This window comes from Arvicola amphibius, chromosome 10 (assembly GCF_903992535.2).
Source record: "Arvicola amphibius chromosome 10, mArvAmp1.2, whole genome shotgun sequence".
Classification (NCBI taxonomy): domain Eukaryota; kingdom Metazoa; phylum Chordata; class Mammalia; order Rodentia; family Cricetidae; genus Arvicola; species Arvicola amphibius.
This window is the reverse complement of record NC_052056.1, coordinates 35,810,845-35,835,179: the sequence shown is the minus strand read 5'-3', so window position 1 is coordinate 35,835,179 and position 24,335 is coordinate 35,810,845. Positions and strand designations below refer to the sequence as shown.

The 24,335-nt window shown below is 36.8% G+C and overlaps 1 protein-coding gene across 1 annotated transcript in view; it reads right to left on the bottom strand.

Annotated features, from left to right (window-relative positions):
• Positions 1-2,914: 2,914 nt before the first annotated feature.
• Epha6 (EPH receptor A6) overlaps positions 2,915-24,335 on the bottom strand; it is a 917,349-nt gene continuing 895,928 nt past the window's right edge. The window contains exons 16-18 of the mRNA XM_038345322.1: positions 16,374-16,567; positions 4,528-4,677; positions 2,915-3,029 (exon numbers count right to left, since the gene is read on the bottom strand). Of these exons, the coding sequence (XP_038201250.1) occupies positions 2,915-3,029; positions 4,528-4,677; positions 16,374-16,567 (459 nt within the window). The remainder of the gene's footprint in view (positions 3,030-4,527; positions 4,678-16,373; positions 16,568-24,335) is intronic.

Here is a 24,335-nt window from a genome sequence, read left to right as displayed (position 1 = left end):
TATTAGAATTGATTAAGATTTCTTAAAAGCAAGTACATAATGTATATGCATATTTTAGTTATAAGGGATTATTCCTAACTATAATTATGAAAGTCATTAGCTTATTTTTGGATAATTATCTTATGATTGTATGTACCAAATAAATTTAGTTATTGAGCACAGTCACCAGTAAACCTCAGAATGGGAAATCTCAGAATGTTTCATGTTATATTGCCATCTGCATTTGGTATTTTAACCATTAACATCCCGAGGTCTTTGTTTGTTTGTTTGTTTTGTTTTGTTTTTTGAGACAGGGTTTTTCTGTAGCTATGGAGTCAGTCCTGGAACTAGCTCTTGTAGTCCAGGCTGGCCTTGAACTCACAGAGATCCGCCTGTCTCTGCCTCCTGAGTGCTGGGATTAAAGGCATGCGTCACCACTGCCCAGCTATATTCTGAGATCTTTTCTCTTGGATCACAGGGTGCATGACTATTAGGCAGCAAAAATTCTTATATTTAATGTTTATGTTTAATTTTGCATATATTTCTGCCTTGTTCTGTCCATAATGAAGTTCACATTACACTTGACATTATCATGCTCATATCTTGGTAAATAAACATAATTTTACAAAACTTGGAAGAGGACATGGGATTAGAGAATAGAAAGAGAATGTTTTAATAAATCAGGAAAGACATATATAGAAATGCAAATTAACTAGAAATAGAATTACATCATCAGACTTTTAAACGAAAACTATTAACAGATTCTTAATGTTGCCATTACTGAACGTAAATCCCACAGAATTTTAAATACTACTATAGAATTTATTTCATCAAGGCATACAGATGCTGTAGACAGAGTCCTATGATGGACCATATTATTCTATTTCTTATTTTTCTAAATACCTTTTTGTTGTTTTATAAAAATAAATATATATGATTAATAAATTTGATCATCTGTTATCATTTAATAGATATTTAAAGACAGATAAATATGGAAATTTTGTATGTCTCCTAAATGTATCCAGATTTGCGTAAATGTATCAAGCGGATTGCCGAGAGTCTATGAGTGCTGCATGGCCATGCATGAAGGTGGCTAGAAAATATTACTAGCTATTTCTGACACACTTACTTAAAAAGGGATGGAATTTCACTCTTTTCTTTTTCTGTTTAGTCAAGGAATATGCTAAAGACACCTTTTTATCTCTATACATGCTTGTTGTTGTTGAAATGAGAAAAATTAAGCTGCAATAGGAGGAGCAAAACCAGGAAGATGAATCAGCGAAAGAAATGTAGAAGGATCTTGTATAAAAAAAATCTTACCAACAAAACTAAAAGAAAAAGAAGTGAGAATCCCTAAGTGGAAACAGTTTTATCTTCTTGTAGAATTTCAGCAGGAATTTAGGGATGTGGAGAGGATGCCTTTGTCTCTGACATCGAATAAAAGTTAGTTCACTAAATCTGCATCTTTAGACAATCTGATCTGCATTTTTTTTTCTTCAATAACCAGCTTATTCTTCACTCATCACGATGGTAAATTTTGTGGTTTCATGGGAGCAGATAATTTTATAGTTGAGTTTGTTTTAAAAGGAACACTATTTTGATAAGCTGACAAATTCACTGAAAAAATACATTTGCTTTTTTTTTTGCTGTAAGCCTCAGAGATTATGACAACACATCTGAGATGTGTTATTTTTATATACTACAATAGACTGCAATTTTCACATTATATATGTGCATATATATATATATATATGCTTAAATGTGAGACCTATTTATATCATGTTTATGGTATCCATACTAATTTCTTAGAAGATTTTGAGAACACCTCAGAGTGTTCATATAACTTATTTTTGTGAACAAAATATTTGAATTGTTAAAGTTGGAAGAACACAAGTTATCAATCAACTAGTTGTGTTTATTACCTTGGGGCATTGCAAGTTATCTTAAATTCAGTAAATCATTTCTCATTTGGTCTATGGCTACTACGTTAGAACTTTTATTTAAGAAAAAGGTCACATTGTGAACAATAAACTTTCTCAATGTTTTGATAATTGTCACACTTGTGAGGATGAATTCAAGGCAACAGCCATAAGTTTACTCCATGTGTCTATGAAAACTATCAGAGTAATGGACTCACTCTTGGTCTTTCCAAGGGTAATTCTTGTAACATACTAGAGAAATACAGTATAGTTAGTAAAAAATTAGAGGGGGAAAATCCTCTAAACAACCACCTACTATGAAATGTGTAGAACCCTATAAAGTTAATTTAAAAATATAGACAAACCCAGCCTTAGAATATTTAAAAGCACAGTATTTTTGTCCATCTCCCTCCCCAACAATGCCCTTCATACTGTAGTCACACCTGACACAAATGAACTACATGGAGTCATTGATCATGTCTGCAAATCGTTGTAACAACATCAGGCACCAACAGTTAAGTTATTAAAAATAAAACAAGAGTACAACCCGCAGAGTTGAGCAAAACTATCAAAAAAAAAAGAAGCATGTCAAGTTGGAAGCTACTTGATCACAAAACATGGAAGAATGGTCAACTATTTCTTTCTTATCTATCAGCAAACTCTACATACATCTTTGAAGATGCCACACCCGAACACATTCCTTTAGGTTAAGTCCATGAACACTTCCCAAACATTTCTATACAAAGTTACACATTCATGCTGAGTTATTTATCATTATGTAGTGATAATCTGCAGTGGGCCAGAGTTTCATTTGCAGGCTATTCAAAGAGGACCTGTGTAGCAGGATATTGAAATCCAGGGTGGAAGCATAGACGTAAGGCGTGCAGCCATAGTCTGAACTGGAGACTGTGGTTTGTGAGGGATGTCTGGAGAATCAGAAGAATGAGTTGTAGAGGGTATGTATATCTTTCTTTGTAGAAATGCTGAGGCACAAAATACAGGTGTTTATAGTACTTTCATACATGAAACCCCTTCTCCTGTATGTGCATCATATGTAAACGTAAAGTCTGTATGCTGCTGACTATTCGTCTCTGATGTCCAATAAGTATGACTCCAATTCGTCTAATATCACTGAAAGAGTATGAGGAGGGAGAGAAGGGAGAGGAGAGAGAGAGAGAGGAAGGGATGGGGGAGAGAAAGAGGAAAAATTGTGAGCACATAGTTTTAATAAATACAAGCATGAGAAAATGAATACATAGCTATGTTAAATATATGGAAATAAATGTGTTGGTTAATAGTTAATTAGTCATATAAATAAATAGCAAAATTTTATATTTTCTTTTCCCTTGTTCCATAAAATATTTACAAATTCATTTAATCTCAAATTTAATGATATAAAGAAAACTTCCATAGAATGCTTGCATTGCTATTAGGCATAAAGATACTTATAATTGAAGTAATTATATAAATTTGCGACAGTCATAGAAAATGTAGAACGTGTAGGGGCATAATATGGGTATGAAAATGACATTAAGCAAAATTTAGCAATTTTGTGGAAATAAATAAGGAGGACATGTACATATTCTACAACCCTACAATAATTTCACTTCTATGCTTATGAGATACACAAAAAATGAATACAAAATCAAACAATTCTAAAACACTTATACAAATGTAAAAAAACAGTGAGACATATATAAAAAAAAAACTCCACATAGTAGCCCAAACTGCTGAACTAGACTTATAGGTGTGACAACAGATGAATCTCAAATGCTGGGGGGAAAAGCCAAGAACAATACATAACCTTTTGATGAATTTTAAAATTTATATGAAATATCTAAATTAGATATAAACAGACTAATAAAATTAAATACAGGACAATGATGACCTTGGAATGGGGGTAGGAGAGGTGATAGAATTGGAATACACACAGAGCTTCAACTGTTTTTATGAATGGATTATCTCATAAACTTGGTGGTGGATACATTGGAATTTGTTACTTCATTCTCTGTACTTATTTGTGCATACATGATAAATAGTTCATAAGTTCAATAACATTTAGTATTTGACTTTAAAAGCTGTCATTATTTTGAACTATATGAACTTGCATTGCTATCTTAAAAACAATGGTAATTTCACATGATGCTATCTAATTATTATAATATTTTTAATCCACATTTTGAACATTTATATTAGATGTAGATAAAGGATGGTCTTTGAGAGGATGGAAGATGTCTGATCATGATAATACATAGAAGGATCTCTAAAATGTCATGGTAAAACGTTAGAGTATGCAGATTAATCTAATGATGACAGTAGGAGCTGAATATTAGCATATATGAATAACAATTTACCAAGGCAAACAAACACTCTGTTGATGTAATGCCTATGATTTTAATAAGATCAGTAAGTATCTGGGAAGCATTTACAACCATGTTAAAAATCTACTTGAATTAAATATATTATTTAAAAGAATAATAGTTGAGAGTTTAACTTATAGCTTCCACTGGAATGATAATGACAGAAATCACATACTAGCCTTAGGAATGGTATTCTTGATTTGGATGCCTAAATTTGAAATTCCATGAGCAGAATATCTAATTACGGTAATAAGCCTAGAACTACTTACTCGATGCTCATTCTTGAGATCAGATCAAATGTTGTAAAGCCTGCTGCCATGAAGTTACTTTTGTATTGCCCCATCTTTATAGAATCCAACCAGTCACCAACAGTGACGAACAATGGATATTCAGGACCGTCGCCAGGGGATTCTGGCATGCTGCAGGGAAATGAAACATAGCATTTAAAAGCCAGAATGACCAGAGTTGGCCATTTCTTTTGAAATATTCTTGTAGCTAATGTTTTTATAATCCATTTGAATAAACTCTTAATTTTCTGTCCTATTCATCAAGTAAAACCTTTCTTTTCCTTTTTTAAATCAAATCAGTTATTTCTTTTTGACATTTTTCTGCTTTTTGTCACTATGGATATAATACTTGATAGATATTTAGAAAACCCATTTTTCCTTTATTCCTTTTTAATTTTCTCTCTCATGAAATTGCTTTGAAATTTGAAGCTTAGTCTACCTACTTTCTCTGCATGGAGAGTTCACCACTTCTGACCTCTTAGGAATCCACACCCTTCACCACAAGAAAACTCACAGAATCAACTAACCTGGGCTCATAGGGGCTCACAGAGACAGAACAAACAACCCCTCCAAGGGACTGGCCTAGGCACTCTGCGCATATGTTACAGTCCTGTAGTTTGTTCCTTTTAAAGGACTCCTAATAGTGGGAACAGGGACTGTTGTCAATTCTTTCACTGGCCTTTGGGACTCTACTCCTCATACTGGGTCACCTTGCTCAGTCTTAAATACATGGAGAGGTATTTAATCTTACTGCAACTTGGTAATGCCATGTTGTGTTGAGACCAGCACTTTCCATAACAGAAATGGATGAGGAGTAGATTTGCAGTTAGAGACAGTGGGAGGCTTGAGGGGGAGGGGACTGATAAAAGAGGAGGAAGGGGAAGCTGCAACTGGGATGTAAAACAATAAATAAATGAAAAAAAAGGAATTCATATTCTTTTACCTGCCCCACACTTGTTCTTGTGATGGTTCTCCTTTTAATGATGAATTCATTGATCAAACTTCAAACTATGTTTTTAAACATTCAACAATAATAGTATTATTTAAAATAATTTAAAATAATTTCTGATATCATAGAATTTTGTTTCATAAGTAGGATTTACATATATCTGAGCATAGTGTATGGGTATAATAGCTCAAAACATAGATATGAAGGCTTAAAATAAAACAAAAGTCAATCAAATTTGGCCTAACTAGTCAAGGAATATTGATGGTATTATAATAGTATTATCTCAGTTCTTTTAGTTTCTGAAAATATGCAAAAAGCATTCTAATTGAGAATGTTTTATAGTTTAAGAATAGAAATGGTATAAAGGCATTATTTTGTAAGGCTAGGAAAGATACCTGTGAGTGTGTGCACACATGTATGTGTAGACATAGCACACATACATATTAGCAAAAGTTGGGAGGAATAAAATGGGATTAATCTTAAAAATTATGCTAAAATATCTCAGAATTTAGGACTCATATCAATCTAATAAAAACTGTTCTATTCTTCTTTCAGGAATTTTGGAAGATGGTCCATGAAGGAAGCTGTGTGAGGGGATTTCTGAGAGCTCATGAGACAGTTTCAAGTAAGCAAGAGTCTTGTAGCCTCTGCTCCTCTATAAGATGGGTTGCTCTTGGAATGTGCTTTTGTGCCCCTTTCAGGTGCAGTAAATAGTGGGTTCCTTCAGATCACCCATCATCTTACTTATTCTTAGTCAGAATGACATTTCCAAGCATTAGTTGTCCTCCTGACTGTGTGCAGCCTAAACTCATGTGACCTTGCCCTTGGGACTGTATACAACTTGAACTCAAGTCAGCTTTGCTTACATGACCTTGCTTAACCCATAGAATGCGCATGGAATATAAATTGTCTGACGCCTTGGATAAAGTTGGTTACTGCAGGAGACTTTAGCTTGCCTCACTCTCCCAGGTCCATGCTGCCAAATAGAATGACAACACAGGAACATGTAAATATTCTGATGCTTGTAAAAATGCTTGGTACAAAAAGTGTTTGTATAATAATGGACGCATTACAATAAGTGTATTATTTAAACATTCTCAGACATAGAACTATATTATCTAAACTAATAATAATAAACTAATAATGGTCTTTAAAATATGCTTATGATTTTATTCAAGTCAATATTTACTAAATAATAAAATGTTATTACTACAAGTAAATGATAAAACTTTTATTAGACACCGATAGTTCAACTTCTAATTATTTTGTTTCTAAAATATTTAAGTGAATGAAAATGTCTGTAGACATATAATTTGAATATCAACATCTTAAATATTTTCTTAAGTTTTTGCTATCAATATTTTAATTGGAACTAGAATCTGCTAATATTCAAAAATACTTGGCTAGAACTCTATGAAGGAAGAATTTCTGGGTTTATACTAACTCTGGTATTATGTTGATAAAATATATATGGGAATGAGCATTAAGTTCTAAGGTAAAGACCACTTACAATCAAAATTAATCTTAACATTTTTAACCATTCATTTAAAGTTTTGAGGAGCACAAGTCATACTTATTTCACCATTTAAAGACTAGAAGGTGGTTTCTTACCATGTAGGGCCAAGTCCTTGCTAAAGACCTAGGATTTATTTCTTTGGATATTTTCTTTGCTACATTGATTTCTTTTGTTTTCTAAATGAGATCCAGTTTAAAGTAAAGGTGGGTGTAAATGGGAGATAATGGAGAAACTGAGAGGTTTTTAGTTTTTTTATATGTAATAGGAGCTTGTGTATGCTGTACTCTATATTAGGTATGGGTTTCCTTTAATGGTAATTTTACTTTTAAAAAAACATATTCAGTTCTAGTACATTTCTATAACTCCTATTCTGGATCTAAGCCATAATGATAATGCTATTTAACTGAGGGCTCTTTTGTTCTAGTTAATATCAGAATGATTCACAATTTTACACAAAACAAAAATGAGTCATGCCCCAAATTTGAAAAGCTATCGTGGCGATCAAATGACAGATTCTGGATTGTTGTAACGTGTCTTCCAAGTTTCTTAGCTGTATATATGTTAACAAATATCATCAAATAAAAATTCATATATGAAATACTAAATAAGAGCCATGGTGGCAAACAGATTCTTCTAGATTTGTGAATGGCGGCATTCCTTAAAATCTCCAATTGTCAAGCATGCACTCTGAATATGAAGAGAATTCAAAATAGTTTCTGTATAATTTTCTTGAATTATTTAGTCAGGGTCTATAGCATATCTTTTAAGAAGTACTGCTGTACTTCACAACTAACTCTCAAAAGATTAGTATACCCTTACTGACTATTAGCATAAGTAACCAGGGGTTAAAAAGGTGAGTGTCTTATTTTAGACCAATATGGCTTCAATAAATGGAATTACTTGTTAAGAGAGTTTTGTTAAAATGGAACAACATTTAAAAATAGTTGAATTGATATTTCCTTCATTTTCTTATGCCTTTCTTATTTTGTTTTTATTTATTTGTTTGAAATAGTATTTCACTATGTGGCTCAGTCTGGCCTCAAACTCTTGATCCTCCTGCCTCAGCCTCTGGAGTTCCAGAATTATAGACCTGTACCTTGACACCTAGTTCATATTCTTCTTGATGCAGGGAGAATCGGATGAGTTTCTTTATCTATACTGAGATGACACTGGTGCAACTCTTGAGATTTTACAGTTTTATGCAACTGGTGAGTGGAAATTTGAATTGCTAACTTTGTCGTTATTGTAGAAAACCGATGGAAGAACAAACGCCCGTTACAGGCAGTAAAGGGCTGGGATGTTTCCCCACTGAAAAGCATTCACATTTGCTCCCCAAATCTTGCAATGTCATAATTTTCTTTCTCGCACACACGTTAGTAAACTAGTTAACTTCCTGGCCTTTTCTGCAGCTGGCTTGGCACTTGATTTAGTAAGGTCAGAGGCTCCGCATTGTTTACAGTGCCTGTGTGGCAATTTTGATTTCGCTTTATCTTATACCGAAGTTGAAAAATGCTGCTCTATTCTGTCTTTCAGAGTTGGACACTATCATCCTCACATGAATTCTCTACATTGCCTAATAAACAATAAATGCCCTTTCTTATCAAATCTGTACAGTGATAAATTCAGTCGATTTTTTTTTTTTGCTGAGATTGTGGAAATTTCTGGTCCTCGGTGATTAGTGGAGTTGCTCACCTGAAACATCTTCATAGCACAGCCAGAAGCTCATATTTTAAAAGTATATATTGTAAGTGGGATGTAGCAGCTCACACCTTAACTTTCAACACTAAGGTATATTACCAATTTCACATGACGTTCTCATGTTTCAATGGCTATTTTTTTCTATACTTGGTTAACTCATAGTCAACATTTAAATATTCAAATGTATATTTGAATATAGGTATATGTGTGTGTGTGTGTGTGTGTGTGTGTGTCTGTGTGTGTGTGTGTCTGTGTGTATTTATATATATGGTCCAGAAAGTCATTGACAGAAAATTTTACTTTGCATTCTTTCAGATTTTCAAGATTTTAAATTTCATTCTTTCCAATGGAACCTATTATTTAACTTGATCACAAATTATCAAAATAATTTTGAGACTAAAAATTAAAACATGATTTGACTAAAATATCCTAAAGTATCAAATGCTTAGAAACATGTATCTTGCCTCTACTTAATGCTTATGGGTAATGAAGGTATAGTATTTACAGTATGATTCTTAACTGTGTTAAGTTGTAGGCATTAATGTTTGTCATATTTTATTCATTAATTCTTCTGTTTTTAATTATTTGGATTATTTAATATGCATAATAAGATTGATAACTGGTGAAACATACAGGACTTATAATTAAAATAATCTCTCTGAATTCTGAGTACCCAGCACGTGGTCCCAAAAGAGAGACTGGATCTCAAAGAAAGCTTCTTCTGTGAGGAAATAATCCAGAGTAAAAACAAACATCACATCACATGCAGCCACAATGCATTAGGAGTGTCTGTCATTATATCATCATGGGATCAATTCCCAGTGCTCCACAAACAATGACAGCAGCACAGCAGAAAGCGCTGTGGTGTAATGTCTGCTATTGCAGGAAGAAAGAAGCAACACATGTATGTGCAGCACCAGAAAATTCAATCTACAGAAATGCCCAAGGATGTAATTCTGGAACTATGATCTTGCCGTATTTCCTTCATCTCTCTATATTGTAGTAGTTATATCTGTCCACAGCCAATGTTCTTTAAGTGGCTGTACATTTCAGGAGGATGTTTAAGGAGTATATGACTATTTATCTGCTGCTTATCTTTGAGGGGGGTATACGCTCAACATCTTTGTATTTACTCAGCAAAAAAGGAAAGGACAGGCTGTGCTACACCAAAATATATATATATATATTTTGGTTTTTCGAGACAGGGTTTCTCTGCAGCTTTAGAGCCTGTCCTGGAGCTAGCTCTTGTAGACCAGGCTGGTCTCGAACTCACAGAGATCCGCCTGCCTCTGCCTCCCGAGTGCTGGGATTAAAGGCGTGCGCCACCACCGCCCGGCTACACCAAAATATTTTAAAGGCCTTTTAAATACACTTCATCTATGAAGTCTTATTTGGCACAAAGAGAATCTAACTGGAAAAATAAAAATATACCTTCTTATATTCATATGTTCAAAATAGTGCAGGGCTGAGAAACGTTTGGAAATTTTTTCTGCTGTTCTATACTGCAAAGTCTAAGTGAATATGGAATCTGGAGCTGATGAACTTTGTTATTAATCTAATGATTACTTCTTTTATTGTTTTGACAAGCAGCCTCCTTGCATCTCCCTTTCCTTTTCTGAGCCATGGGAACATGATAATTAAGGAAAGAAGTAATGAAAGTACCCAGTAGACACAATGATTAGCACACAGTACAGCTCAAAAAGTGGCCCTAATTGTTATTGTTTATAACACAGGATATGTATGTATCAGTACTAATAGGCAGTATTGGAATTGTCTAGCTGTTCATAGAGTGGCTCATTCAGTTTAGATTTTCTAATGGGCAGGTAGGAACTTCCACTTTCTAACCAATACTTCATATCCTTCCTTCCTTCCTTCCTTCCTTCCTTCCTTCCTTCCTTCCTTCCTTCCTTCCTTCCTTTGTTCATTCCTTCCTTCCTTCTTTCCTTCCTTTCACAAAGCTGATTATTGTACAATTTATGCACAGGTTTGACCAGGCAGCTATTTCTGTAGGATAAAACACCAATAAAGTATCATGAACAAAAATCAAAACAAAACTCATTGTCTATGGTTTGTTTATGGACATAAACAATTTTGTAGATGTTGATAATACAGAACCTAGACAGTATTGTGAAAAATCTTTTGAAAATGGGTGGAAAATTGTATATTAAGTCGTTGAAAATTATTAATGGAATACAAGATGATAGTACTATTTGGTCTTAGATTTCTCTGAAGCAGAAGCATTACAGTTTTGACATGGCTGTATTTCTACCTTCCACATTCACTAGAAACCAAGTGCTTGAAAATTCAACTATACAATTGTATGTACTAAGGAAGACAATAGTTAAAGCTACTAAGAAATACTCATTTACAAGATCCCCACCTATAGCCAGTGAATAGTGAAAATATTTACAATGTGCTTTGGCTTGAGCAGAACATGACTAATGAGCTCATTGACTATTCCAGACCAGGCCATCTATCTGAGCAATTGCTACATATCCCCAGATATCATCATTGAATTGATGCTTAAAAAGCACAAAATTGTTTGCCAGTGATTTGCAGAAGGTTTGGAACAGAACTGGAAATGTTTTCTTTCCCCACGACCTACTCTTTCCCTCCTCTTTTTTTTTTCTTTTTGCAATACTGAGCATTGAAAGTAGGAACTTGCATATATATTGTAAGCAAGGGTTCTACCACTGAGCTATATACACTAAGCCCAAGGAGTGTTATTTCCTGATTGCATTTTTGCAGCATTGCCAAAAAGTGCAGCTAGCTGACCGCAATCTGGTAGGCTTAGCAGACATCAGAGCCTGGAGTGCTGGAAAGGATGGAGAATAAATGTGCAGGGAGATGCAGTAGGCTGGGGAAGGTAGGGAGGGCTTAGTGAAAGGACACCATATGGTAATCAGACCACTTTGTGTTATTAAACTTCAGATAGCCAGACAAATCCCTAGACTCTATAGGATTATACCTGCTTTTAATTGGGAACTACAAGGTTGATCCTGAGTGTTGTGGGAACAAGAACAAATAGAGGGAAGAAACAGAAGGACAGTCAGGCATTGGTTTAAATGTTCTTCTGCACATAACCCTGACCTCAAGTACCATGGGACAATTACAAATAACTCTTTGAGGGGAAATTATTATAAAGTGATTAATGAGGGTACATTGATATTGCATTTATGGAAGGTTGCATGCCTCCATCAAAAAGGTAATTTTGAAAATCTGTTAGCAGTTAGCTGGATTTAATGGCATTCTTATATTAATCACTGTGATCTCAGAGATGTCCATACTTTTTAAAATAGTACATTGGGAGCTCTACAGAAATGAGAATATGCCTATGGGGAAGTGTCAGGCAGAGGGATATCAGCAGAAGACAAGAGTAAGAACTGCGCTTCCCAGTCCTGAAAGCCTTGGCTCAACATCTTTTCTGTAGAAAACACTCAAGTATTTGCAAGGAAAGGCTACCAATGCGATTTATGAAATTTCTAATTTGCTGGCATCAAACTATTAAACTGTGGGTTCCATAGCCTTCCTTATTCTCCTTAGTCATTTTAATTTTCCCTCCACTTATTACCATTGCCAAGACAAAGAACAAAAGTTTCTCAAGTTCTTGAGACAAAGGCAATTAAGGGTGAAATAAAAACCATGGGAATATTTTTGATGAAAGAACAATGTGTTGGTGTAGAAATGAGAGAAACCTGAAGTTTGGGACACTGGAGTAAAGGAGAATCTAATAATGGCTGTTCATTATCCACTTAGCCTCTTCTGCATATGTGTGTGTGTGCGTGCACGCGCACACACACACACACACACACAGAGCACACACACTGCATAAATGTGTGGGCTGCATAAATGTGGTCATGCAGAAGCTAGAGTAGAACATCATTTTTTTTTTTTATTTTCTGCCATACAGCCTTGAGACAGGATTTCTCACTGAATTGGAAGTTTTCTGTTTTGGTTTGACCAGCTGCCTGGCCACAAGCTCTTGAGCTTCTATTATCTCTGTCTCTGATGCTGGGGATACAGGCACACACAGTCAGGCTCATTTTTTTTTTAATGTTAGTGTTGGGGATTCAAACTCAGATTAATGCTCATGTTTGAAGAGCAAGCACTCTTATGCCATCTCCACAGCTGGCATGGTTTAGAGGCATTCAATCACAAAGACTGATGGTCATGTTTCCTTAATCCAACATTAACCTGGGACAGGCAAGTGTTCTTGGAACTTGGGAGATGGAGGGGCTTCTCATGTGGAGCCTGTTGTTGTTTTACAAACACAAAACCAACCAGGCCATCTCATTACAATAAAGTGTCTCAGTTCTCTGAGATTAGAAACACAGTGTGTGGATGATAGTGGGAATATGGTGCAAATGGGAGGACAAGGAAATCCAATTCTGGCTCTTGTGATAGTAAGAATAATGATTAGTTTCAGGCATGATACCCTGGGAACTCTGGCTCATTTTGTTTCTCAAACAAAAATATATTAAAACAAAAAGTTCACGTGCCTCTGTCATGAACAAGGAGAGAAAAATCACTCACTAAAATTTCCATTTCTTTCAGAGAGATTAGGTTTAGGAATTGAACCAATCTGAGAACTTTATATGAATGATGCGACTTCCGACCTGTGTATGGTGAGACTCTCAGAGAATGACAGTCACTTCATCATGGACCTCGGGCTCTCAGTCAGCACCCTGCATCTGCCTTGACCTATGTATCCTTTTCCCATCTCTTTGGTCATTTTCTGATTTGATATTCTTCCTGAATATTTTATAAATAAGATGATTATTCACAGTGTTAAAATGCAGTTAAGAAAGTGCTGTGTCTGTCTATTACAGAAGATGACTAGAGTCACTTCACAGGTAGATAGCTTTGCTATAGCCACTGGGGAGCCACTGGGGAGTCTGTTGACTCTGGGTGACAAGAAGCCCAGAGGTAATGAGTTGGCTTTAGGGGTGTAATGTGATGTCTTCTTCCATGAATGTAGACTTATTTTGTGGTATGTTTCCATTATGATGTTTTCTCAATAGTGAAAGCATAAACACTCTATTTTCAAGAAAATATGAAAACAAAAATCAAGAAATAGTTTCTCGACTTATCTTGCCTGTAAGAGACAGGTATCTGTAAATAAAAGTTATTGCTATGTCTTGTCTTTATTTTGACTTTGTATTCCCTCTTTATTACCTCATAATTGTTATTAAAAATTTTTCCTTTTGAGGCTGCTCCTGAACCTGTGTACCTCCCTGCTAAATCCAGCTAAATATTCTTCTTTGTGTTTACTGAAGCTTTGTGAAGGCTTGGGTATCAAATTCTTGAAACAGCTTTCTATTTTGGCTTTTATGATGTAGAGCCACCTATATTTCCTGCATTACCAGTCGGACTCTTCTTTTTCAGTCTCCTTTGCTTATTGTTTTCTTGGGATCATGTCTTAAATCTTGATGTTCTAGATAGTAGCCTTCTTTTTCTCTGTTTATTTGCATTTCTTATTTTCTTCGTAGGTCATCTATGTTAATTCCTTCAGTTATAATCTATCTGCTGGCCAGTTTCAAATGTTCACCTCTAGCCTAGATCTTTGAAAAGAAGTAATTAGGCTATGCACGAGTGTCTACATGTGGGTATACTTGCATGGGTGTTGGAACCCATGGAGGTCAGAAGGGAGTCGTATATTCTGGAACTCAAGCTACAGGCAGTTTTGAGCAACCCTGTGTAGGTATTGGAAACTGACTAAAGTATAGTATGCACATGAACATGAGCAAGGAAGTCAGGTCCGCGAGGGGTGTGCCCACCCACTGTGACGGTGAGGCCAATCTAATGGGAACTCACCAAGGCCAACTGGACTGGGCCTAATGGAGCATGTGATCAAACCGTACTTTCTGAACGTGGCTTGCATGGAGGGCTGACTGAGAAACCAAGGACAATACCACTGGGTTTTGATTCTACTGGCTTTGTGGGAACCTAGTCTGTTTGGCTGCTCACCTTCCTAGACCTGGATGGAGGGGGGAGGACCTTGGACTTCCCACAGGGCAGGGAACCCTGACTGCTCTTTGGACTGTAGAGGGAGGGAAAGGGAGAAAGGGGGAACCGGGAGGGAAATGGGAGGAGGGGAGGAGGTGAAAATTTGTAATAATAATAATAATAATAATAATAATAATAATGAATAGTATGCACTCTTAACTGCTGAGCCATCTCTTCAGCTCTGTAACCCAGATCTCTTACTTCAAATTCAATCTAGAAGTGATGCACCTATGGAATTTCCACTTGACCACCCCACAGGAATCTGTGACTCAGAATGCCCCCAAATCATCTCATTGATGCTACAAAACTTTTTCTTATTCTTCTCTTAGCAAGTTTACCACCAACTTTTTGTACAAAAAACAATAAAAAATAAAAACACGACAAATATCCACTTCTTTCTTCTTCTTCCTTTCATATTTATTCAGTGACCAAGCCACATTAATATTGTTTGTTTGTATTGCTCCTGTTCTCATCTTTATTCTCATTTTATGACTTTGGCCTTGAACTTTTATAGCTTGGATTTCTGAAGCTACACATGGCTCTGTTTCCCATCGTATGTCTTGTTTTGCATTCATAGTCTAAATCAACAGTCCAGGGGTCTTCCAGAAGTGCAACTGTAATCACGCCATTCTCTTGTTTAAACATCCTTCAATGACTGCCCATTGCCTTTCTAATAAAATCCAACATGGTCTTCTTTTCTGGGCCTTTTGCTCACAGCTTCCTAGGCTGGACTGCTTAGAGGAGACGGACTGCAGCAATAGTTGAATCACAAGCTATTTCATGCTTGGCTTCATTTTGCTGAGGCTGCCAATTAGTGATTTAGAGGTGAACTCTTACGTGATCTGCTGGAAAAAGAGGTCCGTTTCAAACAGCCCTTAAAGAGCCTAGTCTTATTGTTACTAAAACTCTATACTGACTAGAACCTGTGACCCACAGTGATGTGTCTGTGTATTCGTGGCCATCTTGTGATTCAGGAAGGTATGCTTTGGCTATTTATAATCTAGGCTAAAAGGAGACAGTGATGATATTTCAAGTGTAATATTTCAGATGGAGATGAGGGTTACTTTTGCTTCCATTCTTCTCTGCCTTATTGTTCTTCAGAGAGAAGTGAGTAGATTTTCTTGGTTGTACTGAAGGTTATAGAATGGTGTATGAGTGCCTACCCCCTGTTTTGATTTGGGGAGAGGAAAATAACAGCAGCAAGGTGTGATCAGACTAGCAGGGAAAATCCTTACTTCTGGTGATTCACAAATTACCCTGTCTGCTCGCCATTTCAAACAGAGGCATGGAATGCGAAATGAAAAGAAAATTAGAGTGGACATACTCAGGCACAAAAATTCTACTCATAAAGATAAAAAGGGATCAGTAAAGAAAGACATAAATATCAAAGATCCACGTAAGAGAAATGTAAATAAAGTAATGCAGACAGATTGGATGCAGAGAGAAAAGAAGGGGGATTTTTTTTCTTGTGAAAATCCATATTTTTCTTCCATGTTAGTAATTTATCTGTTCAGCTGATAAATAAAATAAGGTATATACAGGGTCAGTGATGAGATAGTTACCAAGGGCAAACTCATTCCCTCTACCTGTTGTTCTTGTCTGTGGCCCAAAAGAAATTATGATTGTCAGGGGAAGAAAGACCAAAATTATGCATCTTACACAAGAATGTCCTCCACCAGCGTGTGAAGGGCACTGGGATTGCGGATCAGTTTGTCAAGGAAGCCAACGATGTCAGTAAATTTTGGCCTGTGGTTTCTTTCTTTCTGCCAGCAATGGAGCATGAGCTGATGCAGAGACGGTGGGCAGCCCATCGGAGCTGGAAGTCTGTAACCTTCTTCAATGGACAAAATAACCTAAATGCAAACATACACAGATCACTCTCTTACTTTTGGTGACAAGAGGTGTGTTAAGCAATAGCATCTTTATATGCAAGCAGTGAAAACCAGAATACAAGTAAGCATGAAAACTACTTAAGATGGCACGCAGGGCCCAAGCAAAGCTAAATATCTAAGTTCTGAATAGGAAGTGCTCATAACTCAATAGCATCTGCTGCCCCTTTTGGGGAGAAAATGTGCTTGCATGCACTGCTGGTGTACACATAGTTAAGTTACACCTTCACAGTCTCAAAAAAAAAAAACCCAGCTTCTGTGTATATTCACTGGACTATCTGAAACCCTGAGGCCAACATCAGAAAGGCATCATGATATGGATACATTCAGGGCAAACTGTATGTAACAGACAGAGTTTTTCTTGAATCATTTTTCATCCTACTTACAATAAAGTCAGTGTATTTTTTAAGTCCATATTCTCTCTTTGTTGCTTATTTTGGATCTCCTCATTGACGTTGGATTTTCCTTTATTCTGACACTAACCTGGCAATGAAGTAGTTTTGCCATAAGTCCTGAGGTAGTTCAAAGTATAAAATGCTAACAGCGGTGAGCATCCAGGCCTGAAAACACAGGGGCATTCATCTGAGTACCATATAGGTTGTCCTCTGGTGAGAGAGCAGCTTTCTCTGTAGGACATGGTGATGACTAGATGTGTGTGGCCTCTGTGTAGCTAGCAGTGCTGAGGGATTGAAATTTTGATCTGGGTTAATTTTAATTCACTTAATTTATTTTAAACTCCCACTTCCTGTCCAGCTCTAGATAGAGGAATCAACATAAGAATTAAAAATGAAGGGGATGACTGCCTGGTGGTTAGAATCTACTTAAAGGCTATGTCACATAGGCCATTTCCTTGTTTAAGGTATTATCTGCTGGCTCCTACCATGAGGAATTTCCTAGAGATGGAATAAAATCAATTCTGAATTCATATAGATTAGCTTTTGAAGAACAGATCAAAGGTAGTCATTTGAGCCTTCATTCTTACATTATCTATGGGGGAATATTTTTTTTTAACCAATTTAAAAGCAGGGAAGCTGAGGATCAAACATATTTAAAACAGACATCAATCAAATCCACCCCCTAACAACAACCAAAATATAAAACTCAATGTTAACCTTGTTTTGTTAAGAGTTCTGTTGCAGGACCATCTACATGTATTCTATGAAGCTTTGTTTTTATGCTGACATCTCATTTTAATTTCTTCTTAAATTTACATATTTGACAGACTAAAATATTCTAAATATATGTCAGACGCAATTTGTAAAACAGAAGCATTAATATCTCTTCAGGATCCTCTTAATTGCTAACTTTCAACTCTTTCAGTATCAGAGAATTTCTTATGATATTTTTGTGACTGTAACACTTTGTGGGTGTGCATCCAATGTCCTGTGCATGGGTATGAGGAAGCCAGGCATTGACTTCAGCTATCTTCTTCTGTCATTGCTTACCTTATGATTTGGAGGAGGGGTTGCTCACTGAATCTGGAGCTTGGCCAGACTAGCTGGCTACTGAGTCCCTGCCCTCCCAGGGCTGGGGGTGTGGGTATGTTCTGTCACACTCAACTTCATACATGAGGCTGGGGCTCCAAACTCAGGTCCACATGCTTGAGCAGCAGGCATTTTACTCATGGATATTTCTCCCAGTCCCAAAATACTTTAATCCTTATGTATATTAATGTTTATTATTATTTTATGTTACATTATTGAATATTATTGTTTTTCATCCCTTCCTTCCTTCCTTCTTTCCTTTCTTTCTTTTCGACTGCTTTTGGTACCAAGTGGTCTTGAGATTAAGTCACTTTGTTGCATGTTTTTGTGAAATACAAATGAATAAAAATGCTTGAAATCAATCAAAACTACTGTGAATAGTTTCTGGAAATAATTATAAGAATAGGACAGAATGATTTAGAGAACAATTTTGAGGTTGTGCCCTAGGAGCTTGAGAGCCAATTTGCCACAGTTATGTTAGGATAAGTGCACAAAGTAAGACATTGACAAGTGAGGTCATATTGGGAGGAAATGGTTGCCTTTATTGAACACTTTCTATGTGCTTGGTCCTTATACTTTTTTGTTTACTGCCTAAAATTACCCAGTACGATGGTTACTATTATCACTACTTTTTAACATCATAAAAAGAGAGGTAGGGAGACTTGCCTAGATTCACATGTTATTATGCGGCAGAATTATTACCTGTATTTAATCCTTGTGACTTCCAGATGTCTTCTCTTCTATTTCTTAGACACTGGTTTTGATTTTCATGATAGAATATTTTCCTCTTAAATTTTATATCATGAAGTAAACATTAATACTGTTACCCTTTGTCGTTGTTGCACATGTTAATCTGACTTCAGTGTTTTTATCTGGGCCCTAAACTTAGTATTCTCAGTAAATTAAAAAAAATTACTTTGTAGTTTATAAAATGTAATGTTTAACTGAGTCATTATTTCTGAATGTTTCTGATAGTTTTGTTTGTTTATTTGTTTTGATTTTTTTCTGAGACAGGGTTTCTCTGTGTTACAGCTCTAGCTATCCTGGAGCTAACTTTGTAGACCAGACTGGCTTCAAACTCACAGAGATCACCTACTTCTGCCTCCCATGTGCTGGGATTAAAGGCATACAGCACTATTGCAGAGTTATGTTTCTGAGTCTTATGCATACCTCTACTATTGCTTCTATTATTTTTTATTTTATTTCTTTTTCTATTGCTTTTTCTCAAGCTATATATACACAAATGCAGGAATTACATCTCTGGATTTTTCATTCTTTTCATTTCGAATAGTGTCAGACTTATTAGTAAATGCTAATGATCCAAACAGAAATTACTAAAACACTTTTGATTTGTCTTGATAGAGGAACATACTTTTTTAAAATTTGGAATATCTAGCTATTTCAAATAGACTCTGGAGAAAGCATGATATCATTTGAAGTGCTGAAGAATGCGAGAGTAATTTACAAAAATGTCATCAACTGACACTACCTCAAATCTTATTGTTTTCTTAGACTATTCAGGTGACAGGAGACTTGCTCTTCCTTAAAAAAGAACTTTATTATATTCATTGTTTGACTGTGATCTTCCTCTTGCCCTCCGAGAGACCTATATTTTCCCAAGACTTTTCTAGAAAACTCATGGGAATGGTTAACAATAAAAACTCAGACAGACCACTTGACATCTATCAGGGCGTGAACTCCCTCACTGTTGATGCTTTTTCTCTAAGAGAAAAGAGGGTGGTATTGCTGTATAGAAATTTTGCCTTTATGTGTCCAGCAGAGTGTCAGTTCCTACATAGCTGTCTCTGGGGCAATCGGAGGATAGGAGTCCCATAATTCTTCTTCTTGCTGACCTTTTGGTCTTTTAAGTTTTTTTTCTGTTCTTTAACACATCATCTTTTGGAATTTATTTTTAAATCCTGGCACAAGACAGTTGTCTAACCTGAACGGAATCCATCTTGTAGAACAACAGCAACGACAGATGGTGATGGCAGAAGAGCACCCAGCTAATTACTGAGAGCTCTTGAGTCCCATTCCCAAAATTCTAGCACCAATGATGTGCGCTTGTTATTTTTGTCTTTGAATCAGACCTATGGGGGAGCTACTGTTCTTATCATTATTTTATAGCTAAGACACCTAATCACAGAAAGGAATAAACTCACGTAAAGTTGCTCACACATCTAAAAACTCTAACTTCAAAAGCAGCCTGAAACTAGATGCACAAAAGTATATGTCTAATGGATATTTGATAATTTTCACCTAAACAGATATCACTTATCTATTATATATCACTTATATAATCACTTAAAGTGTACTCTTTGTAATTTTAGTATAAAAGGTGACACAGCATGATATATATCTGTGATTCAGAAGTGTGTAATCTAGCGAAGGGGACAAAGACCTGCAAGTATGACAAGTATTATTTAAAACAGAAGTCTGTGGGAGCACCAGTAGAACCTAGCCCAGCCTTAGGATGCCTGCTCAGGGGAGATGAACATACAGGGTGTGTGGAAGCTTGCAGGGCCAAGTGGGGACTCATAGTAAATGTTACTTATAGTAGATTTGTGTGGATGGAAAAGTCTTAAAAAATTCTAAAACTGCATAAGAGATAAAGCATTTATATCTTATGATATTTTAATTGATCCATATTTATTGTAAATGGTATTGGGTTTCTTGAGGTCAAGTGCATATTAATGTATTTAATGCACTTTGAGAATATTACTCACATGATCCCTACCCTTCTTATCTGCCCCATACCCTGTCATTACCACGTTTTACTCTCCCTAGACAGTTTAACTTCTACTTTCAAGTCATGTATGCATATGTGAATGTATACATACACACATATGTATATATGCATATGCATATCTGGAATCCACAAATAAAAGGCAACATGCTATATCTGTCTTTCTGAGGTTGACTAATTTGATTAAGATAATTATCTCCAGTCATATCCATTTTTCTAAGATGGAGATCACTTTTTCTTTATGGTTGAAAAATATACCACCTTTTCTTTATACACTCACCTGTTGATGGATACCTAGGTTTGGTTCCACACCTTAGCTACTGCAAATAATGATGTAACAAATACTCATACATGCAAATTTAGACTTTCAGCAAAGATGAAAACAGTTTTAGCAAGTGAAATATATGCTTTTAAAAAAGTTCACGGTGGAAAGTCTAAAGGAGATTGGCAGTGGATGCGAGAGATAATAGTAACTGCTGAGTTTTGGGCTTGGTGAAGGACCCAGAAAGAAAAGTAATTGGTTGGGGACTTGAGTGACAATGAATCTGGTGTGTTTGTATATGTGTATCTGTGTTATATGAGTATGAACTTGTGAATGTATGTGTATGTGCGCATGCTTAGGGAGGCCAGGTCAATGTCATTATCTTTCTAAATTGATCTCCACCTTGTTTTGTGAGACATGGTCTCTCACTGAGCCTGGCGCTCACCAATTCAGTGAGACTTGCTGACCAGCTCTTTCATGAGGTCTTCCTGTCTTGGCTTCCCTAGGACTGGGTTACAGATGTCTGTTGCCACATTTGGCTTTCTACCTAGGTGCTGGAGTTCTGAATTCAGACCTTCATGTTTATATGGAAAGTACTTTATTGACTGAGCCAAATCGCTGGCCCATTTGTCCAGTTTTCATCAGCTCTGGGGTTTTAGATTTAACACACACACACACACACACACACACACACACACACACACACACACACCATTTGAGAGCTTATGCTATGCCAAGTCATGATCTGGGAACACAGTTTACCTCATTTAAAGATACACATGTACATTTTACATGCTGTAGGTAAGAAAACTGAAGATAAACAAATTGGTAGGTAAGTCAGTATCACTTCAAAAATAGACTTATGTCATCCTCACCCCAGCCTGTGACTCACAGAAGTAGAGGAGATATTCTCTTCATTCTCTTCTGTAACTTGAGCCTTTTCCCCAACTTATTTGCCAAGTTTGGCCCCTGAGTCCTCTTTGTTGTGTTCTTCTTGTGTGATCCCAGCTGTCATGGTACTTGTCTTCCAACGGCTTCCATATCTGGAGCCCTAGGGCCATTTTCTCTCTAGATATCAATTTTTATTACTTCTGTTGTACATCACTTCATCTTGGATCTCAGACTTCACCTCTGATCTGTTCAGTCTAGCCCTTTGCTTTGGTCATTAGGTTGAAATGAACTGCTCAACATCTGCTCATCTCCTCTTAGCACTGTCGCACATGGAGCCTTGTCAAGTCCAGCAATGGAGCTGCAATTTTCAGCTCTGTGACTTCTGAAAACTGTCTTTTAGGAGTAGCTTGAGGGAAAGCCATAGTAAACTCTGTGCTGTCCTTGCCAGGTGAGGGGCCAGGCCAGCTCTGCACAGCTCTTGGACATCCACATGGCCAGACAAGGAATAACTGAATGGCCTTTGGTGCTAACATGGACCAAGGACATTGACCCTGACTGCTGTTGCTGCATGGCCACAGACCCAGAAAGGCCCTCAGTGGCAGCATGGTACCAGACATCACCAAGGCCTCAGGGGGATTCGCAGGCCTCTTGTCAGTCAGGCTGTTCCTCTCACCCTCACATCCCCAGAGCTGCCTCTCTTCACAATTCTCAAGCTGTTCTGCCTTTCTTTCTTTCCCACTTTTCTATCACATACTTGCTCATCATAATGGTGCCTGCCCTGCTCCCCCCTCGTAGTGGTAGTAGATGGGGGCTCTCCACTTTATAGGTACCGCAAGTGGTACTGAATAGACTCAGCAGGTTGTATTTATGTACTTAAAAGTATAGAACAACTAAAAAAGAGAAAGCCAGGATTTTGAGAGGGAGCAATGTATGTGCGGGAGACATGGGAAGAGCTGGAGTGAGAAAAGGGAATAGAGGGAAATGATGTAATTATTTTTTTAATAAGGAAAAGAAAAGGAAAGTCACGTCTGGGAACAGAAGTAACTGATGCCTTTTCTGTACTTTACATCAGCTTGTAACAGTGACAATAAACAAACATTGAAGACCTTGACATCCACAAACAGGGCTCTGCTACTGATAAAGAAATAAGAGACAGAGACCCACATTGGAGCACTGGACTGAGCTCTCAAAGTCCAGTTGAAGAGCATAAAAAGGGAGAAGATAAGCAAGGAAGTCAGCACCGCAAGGGGTGCGTCCGCCCACTGAGATGGTGTGACTGCTCTAAAGGGAGCTTACCAAGGCCAGGTCGACTGGGACTGAACGAGCATGTGATCAAGCTGGACTCTCTGAATGTGGCTGATAATGGGGCTGACTGAGAAGCCAGCCCCATTATTATGATAATGGCACTGGAATTTGATTCTACTGCAAGTACTGGCTTTTTGGGATCCTAGTCTGTTTGGATGCACACCTTCCTAGGCCTGGATGTAGGGGGGAGGGCCTTGGACTTCCCACAGGGCAGGGTACCTTTCCCTCTCTTAGGACTGGAGGGGGAGGGAGGAGGGTGAGTGCCAGAGCAGGGGGGAAATGAAAGGAGGGGAGGAGGTGGAAATTTTCAATGGTATTATTTATAAAGCAAAAAATAAAATAAAATATTTGAAAAAAATAAAAACCCAGGTGTGCCTGCAATGGGACATTTTGCACTAGAAGCTACATCTGCAGTCTGAAGCTGAAGGAACTTTGCTAACTACCTAAATTTAGGGCTCCCTGCATTTAGTAGAGAGCTCTGGGTATCACCATGAGGAAACTAGAGTGCAGACAGGGATGGAGGATATGCCTTGTAAACAAAATAGGAAGATTTGGGCAACAATACAAATTTTTAATTTGCCAGTTTCCTGTTGTGGTTTACCCCATTTTAAGAAATATACAAATTAGGTCCCAAACTAATTAATTTGAAATGTGTTTCTTAAAGAGGGCAAGTTCTCAAATCCCAAATCTCCCTTGGGGGAAAAAGTCAACTTTTCTTCTTCGGAACCTTATTTTAAATTCAGAAGCATATTGGGAAACTTTTAATATTACAGTTCCTTGGCCACAAAAACTATTTAAAGTCTGTGAAAAAGTGGCTGAGCACAGATGGAAAGGAAGCTTTAAAGTAAACTCTGTGTAAATGACCCCAAGGAACAAAAATAAAAACTCTGACAACTAAAAATGGCAAATACATGTCTTTTGAGTAGAAATCAAAGGTGTAGCTGATTCCACATGTGTGTGTGTGTAGGAACACTGTAGAAGCTGTAGGTCATCGAGTTTTCTGATCATGTGTTTAGAAAAGAAAAACTATATTTTTTTCTTAAA